Source organism: Pseudochaenichthys georgianus, chromosome 24 (assembly GCF_902827115.2).
Source record: "Pseudochaenichthys georgianus chromosome 24, fPseGeo1.2, whole genome shotgun sequence".
Classification (NCBI taxonomy): Eukaryota; Metazoa; Chordata; class Actinopteri; order Perciformes; family Channichthyidae; genus Pseudochaenichthys; species Pseudochaenichthys georgianus.
In genome coordinates this window covers 25,291,999-25,302,887 of record NC_047526.1, presented here as the reverse complement: position 1 = coordinate 25,302,887, position 10,889 = coordinate 25,291,999, and the positions used below count along the sequence as shown (strand labels likewise).

Genomic DNA, 10,889 nt, shown 5'->3' with positions numbered 1-10,889 from the left:
AGAGGGAGAAACTGAGAGAGAGAGAATGACAGAAGGCTTTTAGTAGTGGTTATCTCTCCTTTGCATAAGGTCCCCTTTGCATTACCCAGTGCATGAATGGTCTCTGAATAAACACACCAGCCAGCTTATGTGGAAGCATCCCTGGGTTACAAGCAAGTGGGTGTGTATAAAGTAATCTAATTTGTGGTCTCCTTCAAAAATGACACGGTTTGATCACAAGTAGAAGAAAAGGAAAACATCTCCCAAATGGTATTTTCCTATTTGTCACAACAAGCTAAAGGAGCAATAGTCATTTTGACATCATAATGTAGAAATTCACCATTCTCATCACCTCCAATTTTCTAACTGATTTACAAACTCAATAATGTTACTCTGACTGGCTTACCCGGCAGTGAATCGTTAAACTAATCTACAAAAAAAAAAATGGAGACGTGAAGCATAGCTGATTCTTTTATCCTCACATGCCCAATGCTGAGGCACAGACAGAGAAAAACGGTGTACATCAATATTCGAAAATTAAGTCAGAACAATTTGTGACAGCCCTAATTCTATTCTGCAAATTACATTTGGGGAACATTGAGTGTAGGGGCACCTGAGGGATTTTCGTGGTGCAGTACCTTAGCATTTAGCCAGAGGGTGCTGTGACTTTAAGAGGAAACCAGCATGCCTGTCAGCTGATGTCTTCTCCCTGAGCTCAATAAGCATTCCTTTCATGCTGTGTGAAGCTCTGCTGACTTATACGGGAACCCTGAATTTCTCCATAATTATGCTAATGGTCCAGATGGTGGCATGATGAGTGCCATTCTCTTTGATATGCTCACACTGCAGATTGCTGGTGTGCAGACCCACGCAAACTGACACACGTTCAAAGTCAGTGTTCACACCACCTACTTGATCCCATGTAATTACTTTGTGTTTCTTTTAGCTGATACAAGCGTCCTCTTCACTATTAAATGCATTCACTTATACAGTGTATTTGTGAACGGGGATTGGACAGATCCGATGCATAATGGAGTATCACTCCAATAGCAGAGAGGGAGGGTTAGTCATCTCACATTTACTCTAATTTCACTATTCTGCATGCAGTCTAATTAAGACACACCACACAGGCAGTGACCAGCATTGTAACAAGAGGAATAGACCATGATATATGCATTGTCACTCGACATATCTATTTAAATACATTATAAGGCCATGCAGGAATATTGTAGTGACTTTCAAAGTATTTCTACACACACAGTCAATCCATTCACACTTTAGTCAATGACTGTGTTCATCCAGGCTTTGGACTCTGGTGCGCTGATCAAAGCCTTCCTTTCACGTCTCCGTTGGGATTAAATAGCCCTCTTGGGGGGCGGGTGCACCACTGTACATACTAGCTCCAGCTGATGCACTGGCCCATGAAGAGCTGCTCATTGGGGGAGGACCAGGACGCTGATAAGGTTCATGTAGTGTTGAATCAATATCATGTAGACCCACGCTAAAGCTGCAGATATCCATCTTCTCGGCGCATTGCCTCCTATTGGATACAGCCTCAATTGAACTCGCTAATCAGATAGAAAGGCGATAGGCCCATTTAAAATCTCGAGAGGATATCTTCCCCCGTGAAATATAAGCAACAGTGGAGCTTTGCGTGCATGCCACACACACCTTCACATCGGAGGATGGCTCTCACTCTGTTGCTGGAAGGCTTTCATGTCTAAAGTGGAGTTATTTGCATAGGTTAAATATTCGCTTTTCAGCAGCCTCTGTCGATATGACGGATTTACTGTTCTGCCAATTTTAATTCCTTTCATCCCACTCCTCCCACATTTCTGAAAATATGGTGGAAATGGTTGAAAAGTTGTTACTTGAAATCCCGTAAAAGAGGTTTAGAAAGGAAATATAATGACAGAACACAATCCTATACGGGTGTAAAGGAAAAGAAAATCAGTGCAATGATATCCTGCAGGCATGAGATTATATCGCTATGTGCAGTGTGTGCATAGTGATTTCTGTATACGAGCCTGTAAAGGAAAGTGCCTCTAGAATTAGCCAAAGCTTAAGCATCCTCCAGTGGGAACAATACATCAGTGCTGGCTGTTTGAACCCTGAGAAACATTACTTACAGTAGACTCCCATTCCTTTCTTTCTGCGGCTGACATGCAGGTTTACCATCAGTCCATGGTTCTGAAAAGACAATCGGCCATAATAAACAAGCCAAACATATATGTTGTTAAATAGAGGTTGCACTTTTTACATGTCACTTCATAAGCAAGATGCCATTTGATCAATATCACAACAACTGTATTTCCCTCAATGTATGGATGCATCATGCTTTGTTTTGTTACTAAATCCGTATTGTGAACTGCAAGTAAGGCTTCACGTTGAAGTTAATGTTGTTGCACTTACAATATTGCATCTTTACTGACAACTCTCTGAATGCATGCGAGCTTGGTGGCAAGTTGTGGGGGTAGCAGAGAAACTACAGCCTGCAATAAAGTTTCCCATCCTCCCTCCCCATTATTATCTCTGTCCCGTCGTTCATCTCCCTCTCTATTTCCATCCTCCCTCTTTTTATCTCTATCTATCTGTATATCAATCTCCCTCCTTATCCCCCCACTTGCTCTCTCTGTCTTTCTCTGGTGCGCGTTCACAACACGAACCTTGGCTCGACGTCAGAGCCTGTGCAGCAGTGCAGTATAATGGGAGCGCAAGCTACCCAGAGCGCCTCATAGGGGGCTGTGTATCGCTGCTGTATCCTCTGCTTGGCGCTCTCTAGCCCCTCTCCAACCCTCTCCAGTACCTCACCTACAGCCCATGCTCGTGCTCCCCCCTCCCCTCTGGATCCGTATACCCTTCGACATGGATGTCCCGCCGTCCCTCGACCCGGAGGATTGTTGTTTCTTGGCGCAGTGAAAGAGGAGAAGGAGAAGGGGAAGGAGAAGGAATCATGCCGGGACTGCTAATGGATTTAGGGAAAGCGCAAGTGACCATGCCGTGATCTTGCGCATCCAGGGCCGCCGTCACCCTGCCTTGCCCAACGAGCGTAGAAGAATTTCGGGGGAATCGAACCCGCGCACCGGGGGGATTAAACCACTGTGCATTTTTTAAAAACAACATGAAGATTACCTCCCATCATCTGATGATAAGCAGTCTCGTTTTCAGGTCCAACCTCAGGCTGATCCCGCTTCTGCTGCTGTTTCTTGGTTACTCTCGCGGGATGCCACACGTTTTAAGATTTGGTAAGATATATGTTTGTTTATTACGGTATCTTCTGCAACGATGAAGTGACCGTAGGATTGTCGACAGCGAGTGAATGAATCACGGGATGCAGAAGAGACATGTTATACTCTCGCCTTTTAATAGTTTAACAATTTCAACCCTTCTCTAAAAAAAATTACATTCAATCAATTACTGTGGCATCTTTTATTTTAAAGTATTTTTACCGAGTGCATATTATCATGAATCGTGTATTATACGAACCTTAAACACAGTGTTACAGTAACTTTAAAATAAAATCCCCTGCAGCCATAAAGCCTTAATGAAGCAGTTCTCTATGCAACAGTTCATATACGGGCTGATGAAACTCGTAAAGAATTAGCTGCTCACATCTCTTCTCAAGACTTGTATCTCCACGGCCCTTTAAACTGCTGACACCCAGCATTTCCTCTGCAGTAAATGTTTACATGTAAACATTACACTACGGAGTGCTGATCAATCACTCTGTCCGGTCACAAGGGCTGATCGATACGCAGGGCAGTGCTTTTCATCCTTAATCCCACTGAACTGCTATCCAATGGGAATCCCCGAGATTTTGCTTATTTACCGTTATTGCCATTGATGAAACGTATAGTTCCGGTTCATAGTGGCGATCGGCTGAGTCACGTTATAAGCCACAGCAACAGTTAAAGGTATTAACCGAAAATCTTCTGTGGAGCTTATAAACCGATTGATTAGCCATTTCTCTCAACACCGCCTCGAGGAAAGATTATAGCCATAGCCAATTGTGCTTATTAAATCAGTGCTTCAACATGTTGCCACTGCTCCAATCATAACTTTAAAATAGTGCTATTGCTGCCGTGTATTCATGCACTCATATCACTGGATCAGCGTCCTGGGGTTTCGCCTGTTTCTGAATAAGATCCTGTTTCACCGCTTTCTGTTGAATTCAAACAGCATTTTGGAGTGACAGAGGACCCCAACCCTGCCAGCGCATGTCATCAAATGTTGACAACACATCCTTACAATCCTTAAATTCCCCCGAGGATCCAGTTTTATGAGTCAGGCCGCGTCCGCGTGAGCCGCCGCTATGGCAACGGGATGTGCTTGTTTGTCTTCCTGCTGCATCCTCAGCCGCCCGACGAGCCACTTCCGTCTCACACGTTGTCTGACAGACGCCGGTCATCTTTTCACCAACGATTGAGATCCCCGTATAAAAGCATTTGACACGAACATTTCCAAGCCGTCACCACTTGAATATACCTCACCATGATAGGCAAGGAATCCTGCATTAGTAGCACGACAGACACAACCATGCAAGATAAAAGGTGATTCATGTCACTGCAATCTCTTTCCTCTAAGTAACGCTCATGTTTGATTTTGACGGTGTTCTTGTGGCAGTGAAATGGCCGTAGCATCTCGAATGAGGCTCAAAAAGCGAGTCTCTGTCCTTTGTGCTGAATTAGCTCTTGTTCAGAACCACGGACAGAGACCCTGGCAGTGCAGTCTGCTGCCTGTTGCTCAACCAAAACACGTTTTTAATAAGCTCGAATGAGTTCTGTAAGAGCTTGGGTTTTGTAGCATATCTCTTTAAGTCTATAGCAGCCACTTCACATATTTGCTGTTGTAATACTGCTCCATTTCGGGTAGTGCAATTCATTCTCTTTAGAAAAACATATATTTTCATCTCTCTGTTTTCATATAAAGGAGCAGTGTTTCCACAAAAGATAGATGAAGATAGATTTTACGAGTGGGATATTTTAATCAGGAAAGAAAAATGTATGTCAGTGTGTGTAAGTGTAAGAGAAATACAAAAATGCCTTGAGAGAAGATGTAGCCCATTGGTTATTTACCCCGTGCATGTCCTGTCCTGCAGGAGATGCTTGCTCAGCAGATAATCCCAGGTGCTCCCGGCTAAATGAGGAGGTCAGCTCCCCCGGGGCGGTCTGTTCCTCCTGCCCCATCTCCCATTCTGCCCAGACAGGCGGCTCACATTGTACAACCGCTGTTCTCCTGTCAGGCTGAGACCTTTACATACACACAAACATGGACACACTCATTGTAACACCAAAGCATAGTCATCCCTTTGTATGCACGGCATCGGCCATGTAGAGCGACAAGTGTCAGAGAGTGTTGTGGCCACCAGCTGCAGACGTCCATGCTGAGCTAATTTCCACGCACAAATGACATATCACGTTCAATGTTCCTCATATGCAATGCATTTACTTTGATACAGAAATTATCTCGGTGCAGCCATTACAAAGTGAAATAGGATGAGATAAGATTCTCTTTTTATAATACGTTTTTACTTTCCTTTCGGGAGCACTGAAAGAGGCTTTGTACTGATAGTGCAAATCCCAGAATAAAAGTATTTTTGTATTATTGCCACTTTGGTTTTCTCTCGTAGTCCACCTCAACAATGTAGGCCAAATAAAAAGCTGTTAAATGTCCACTTCAAACATGGAAATTAACTTTGTTGAGTGGAATGAAAAACCGAATTTGCAAGCTGAACTGTTGACCAATTTAATTTGTTCCCCCTCAGTTCTCCTAGATGACTTGTTAGAATTCAGTGAAGTGGAAATTCAGGGTTGCATTCAAGTCATTAGCATTATTTGTCAGGCTAAGATGAAAGCTGCTCATTTGACATCTTTCCATACAAAAAGCGCAATATGTTCAGGATCTTATTTGGTAGTGCTCGTAACAAATACTCACAAGCAATGAGTCATCACATCTGCCTTTCTATCAAAGCTATTTTGGTTTCAAAAAAAGGCCTCAGGAAGAATTTAGACGGAAGCAGAATCAACAATGAAATAGGGAGACAGTGTTTTAATTCTGATGACCGTAGTGCGACTGTGAGGTTGAGTGATGGCATTATCACCGCCATCTTCAATCCGCATTGGCAGACGTAGTATATCCCTGGGCTGTCAACATGCTGCTGGAAGCATTGTGGACTCAGAGAGGTTCATTTTGTTTGTGTCCTGGTTATATTTGTATTTCCCTCAACATTGTTTTTCATTTTGAAAGGAAGCGTTCTTCCCCCAGTCCTCCGGCAAAAGACACTACTCCTCTGGTGAAAGCTATGTTTATGTAAATACTTCCACAATGTTGTGCAACGATAAAGGCGCTTTACTACGCTCATTTCCTTCCCTCATCAGTGCTGTGGTGGCGACATTACAGTGTCGTCAGGAACGAGCAAGGCAAAGGGAACCAATTCAAGGGGAGTTTGTCGTTAATTGACTTTATTTGCTTTTGCTTTCCCGCCAGCGTGAATTATCATCATGGAGTTTAGTTTGGGATTGCAGGAATTAAGGATAACACCCTGTGCCCTGGCCCGCTGCCAGCCCATTCACAGCAAACACATTTAAATAGGCACAAAGCTGCTTAAAATATTCATGTGTCACTTGGCCGCGCTGTAGCTTATAGAAATATGAAACCACCTCCTCTCTACCGGCAAATGATTTACGCGGTTTAAAAATACCAACCGTGGGTTTCAAGAACAAAAAGGAGATCTGTCTCACATTAGCATGCAGCACCACACATCGGCTCCAAGCAGGGAACTATCTAGATGGATTTTTTAAAACATGTTTACGTTCCTGACACTTTGAAGGTCTTGCTGTCATGCCTCGGTTACAAAAGGCTCAATGGTGATTAATTCAGGGGACAGATTTCTTGGTATTTTGTAATGGGAAATATCTGTGAGGTATGAAATTAGTTTTCTGGTTAGCATTTAGTAAATCTCCGATTTACCAGCTGCATTGGAAAAGATTAGTTGCATGAAGGAGGCCTTAGATGATTGACCTTGTTTGCAGGGCAACCCGTTCTAGCTGCCTCTTAATGTTTATTATACAAATAAATCCAATACGTCTGAGTCCTATTCTGCTGCTGCCTTGTGGAAGGTTTGAATTCTGCATTTGGTTTTATTATTCACCTCCTTTCACTCCTTGTCCTTGTCAATCAGGCTCTTCCCTGCATATCAGGAGGGTTAGGGGTTGTATGTGCAATTGTTCTGAGAACGTGTCCCTTGAGAAGAGCCCTGCAGCACTGCTGCCTGGTTGTCTGGCTCAGAGCTGACTGAAGGTCAGAGCTGGAACGCTCACAGTGAATAACAGTTTTTGCATACACATGTGGAGTTGTCCTTCTCACAATGCCACCAGGGGAGATGGAATAAAATGTGAAGTCAATGAGAAGTGCAAGAAAAACAAGAGTGTTTGTTAGAGAGGGGGGAACAGAGAGATATAGAGGAGGGGGGGGGGGTGTAAAGTGTGAGCGAGAAGAAAAACAGTGAGTGTTGGAGCCAGCAGATACAAAGTAAAGATAGATTAGTTTTCCTCTGAGCAGTCCACTCGCAGCCCACTCTCAGTTCTGGTCTTTTATTACTGTTTTCTGATGGCTTTTGTGAAGAGAGACATAATGGACACTGGAGTGTGTTGTGGAAATGTAGTGGGAGGCCAGGAGTCATGAGCTGCAGCTCTGAGTAAATGCCAGCAGTATACTAATAGAAGGACAGGACGACAAATATGCAGGAAATAACTTTTGCAACAAAGATAGTTATACAAATATCCTCATAGGTAACAACGTAGTACCTTGGGGAACTAAACCCACAACAATTGTATTTGGATCTAGTGCATGTGTCTATATTGTCTCATTACATAGTTGGCTGTCTCCACTTGCAGTAGACTGACACATGTTGGGAATCAATACAAATCAATATGGTTGTATTGCTAAGGGGAACAATGAGAAAGAGAAGAAACTGGCAGCAGTGCACATAACCAGTGCCAAGCCCCCCCCCCCCCCGTGTGTATCTATCACAAGTTACCATCTGTGAGAATGCAAACACGTAAACAAAACAAAAAAAGGTACCATAAGAACGATGTGTGGGAATAGATTTACAATACATGTTACAGTGCATTGTTAACGCCATTTACAGTCACTAGCTTTTTCTAATGCCAACATTATCATATTTTTATTATAGATCCGACACAATCCAAAGCCCATTTTCTCTCTGTGTGATATACATTCTGAGTGGTGGCGCTTTAAACGGTGTGATATATCTGCTGCAATATCGCTTTGCATCATGTGTAGGAGTTCCATGTGAGACTTTTATCTTCCTCGGAGCTTGCCTCTTGTAATTAACTATCAAGTGTTTCCGTAATAAAAAGAAAGCAACATGGCTTGTCAGTGGTTTACTATGGAAGCTGGGGAGAGTGCCGATTGGGAGCAAATGGTACTGTGTTTTTGCGGCCATTATTTATATGTAGGAAGTAATTTGTTGGATGTGTTTATTTACACTTAGTTGTTAATATCCATCACTTCATACATATTTTATAGTGTTTCTTAATGTGTTCCGGTAAACAAAAGCAACCTCCTGTGAATTCCGAGCACGCAGTCGGAGGCACATTCACCGTAAATGAAAGCACTGATGTCCAAACTACATGGGATTCAGAAGTCAATCGATTACAGAAAGCCCTCCTGTGTTGCTGTGATGTGAGGCGCCGATCAGGTTAGGATGTGGTGATTCACCTTCATCTCCAGCCAGCTGAATAAAGGAGGAAGAGGAGGAGGGTTAGCGACTGACTGAAAGAGAGAAGGCAGAATGCCGGCTCCCATTGACAGCACAGCCGGTCGGATGTACGAACGTTTCTCTGTGTGAACCAAGGACACGGGGGGAACTTGTCTCTGTGGGAGGACGTATTGAGGCAGGCTTACCTAACACCATGTGCTTTGAATCCGCATGACACTCTATTGTCCATGATCCACTATGCAAAACCTCTCCCCCCCCCCTACAGCGTTGAATTTCCTCGTTCTGTCCTTCCTCTCCTTTCACTTAGCGTTTCTGATTGTTTGTTTGGTTTCCTCTGAATCTTTCCTGCAATCTTTTTGTTCTAAAGGCATTTTAGAAAACAACGGTGAGGCGAGAGAAAAAAGTATAAACAGGAAAGAAAGCCTTTGTGTTTGCGTATGCTAGTGCAAACAGAGAAGAGGACAAATGTGGTGTCGATACAGTAAAGTTTTGGATAAAAAGCTTTAATGATGAACTGCATTTCTTGGCTGCAGTAGGCTCCGTCTCATGTTAGCCGCCCACACTCGAAACATCGCACTTCCTTGTTTGTTCGATATGACCGTCCAATCCCACTCCCGTACGTAAAGCATCGTGGCGGACTGGAACAGACTTTGATTGATTTTCCCATCTTGTGCAATCTGTTTTAAGATGTTGACATAATGAAGACAATCGCCTCCATTTCCCTCGCACACCTACCGCTGAGATATACTCAATGCCCGTCCATCACTGTTGGAACATGACAAAAGAAACTGAATACATTTCCGACGCAGCAGGGTGTGACCGAAAGTGAGAAATTGTGAAATGAACAGCAGACTGCAGATCAGAAGAAACATTAGAACGTGGCTCTTGATTTCCCGCCAATTTCACCTCTGTTGTCTTTTTACATTCATCCTCAATAGATCTGTTCTGGTTTATTGGGGACACAATGAGCAAGATTGTTTGCGGAACTTCGCAAAGCCTCTGGCAATTTTCCCTCCACAAAAAGTCAGTGCTCATCGCCTCTTTCCTTTTCTTTCTCTCTGCTCCCGTGCAATTGTTTGTGTGTGTTTCGAAAACAAGCAAGAACAATCGACACACCTTTGCAGCAGAGCGTATGTTATTGACTTGTACCTGTAGCTCTGATTATCAGCTCGCTTGTGTACTGCAGTGGCTGATGGGAGGCTGATGAACCCAAACCAGGAGTTGACATTTTGCTGCCCTGTGGCTGGAGGAGGTGGGGGGCTGCAGGTGTCCGTTCAGGTCTAATAGGCCATCCATTCAGTCGTTTAATTGAGTGTCTTTTATCTGCCTCCAGTGACCTCTTTTATTCTCCATTACATACAGCTGACTTTGACATCAGACATCCCAGCCAACCATTTGAAAAAACAAAACATATTCTACGTGCTGCAGGAAGGTGCAAACGAAATGTCCACTTCCTCATTCCATTCTCTGCGTTTCTTTCCCTTTGTCCTCTGCTGTCCTTCTCTCCATGTCTCCTTTGTCTCTCCCCGGCTCTCCTAATCCTTCTCCTCTACTTTGTTCTGTCTCACTAGCATCAATTCTAGCTTCCCCTCTTCCCCAGGTCTCAGTGTCCTTGCACACAAAGGCACATGTTCTCATATGGCCTACACTTTCCAACCCTCTTGAATTTCAAAGCAAAAAGCCTTTCAGTCTCAGGTTTATTGAACTTTCCCCCATCCTTGAACAGAACAACGTGCTGGCTGCAATGCTAAAGTGTTCCACGGATTAAAGCCATCCCGTATACTGTCTCCTATTAACCTCCATATTCTTTTTGTATACGTACATGGATTGTATGAGACAATATAGATGCCATATCAATTCACCGGGGAGAGGTAACTCTATTTAAGGCACTGCAAACCACTAGCAACGAGTGTGTGTGAGTGTGTGAAAAGATGATTGCCCTGTCTACTGTGTATATATTTATTTTACTTTATATATTTATTGCAAATACTAAAGTCAGGGTTTACCAGCTTCATAGACTATCCGAAAAATAATAACCACCTTCAGTGCAAGTATCTCTACATTTATGAAGGTTAGAAATTATTATAATCAGATTACTGAAATCCTGTAAAACACTTTCCCCTCGACATGGCTCTGCTGTGAGCATTAAAGAGCCGGCTCCTGAATT

The 10,889-nt window shown here is 43.4% G+C and overlaps 1 protein-coding gene across 2 annotated transcripts in view; it reads left to right on the top strand.

Annotated features, from left to right (window-relative positions):
- Positions 1-2,675: 2,675 nt before the first annotated feature.
- The window catches only part of LOC117439783 (glutamate receptor ionotropic, kainate 2-like), a 56,475-nt gene continuing 48,261 nt past the window's right edge, over positions 2,676-10,889 (top strand). For both annotated transcript variants that reach the window (XM_034075858.1, XM_034075857.1), the window contains exon 1: positions 2,676-3,224. In XM_034075858.1, the coding sequence (XP_033931749.1) occupies positions 3,101-3,224 (124 nt within the window). In that variant the 5' untranslated portion in view covers positions 2,676-3,100. The remainder of the gene's footprint in view (positions 3,225-10,889) is intronic.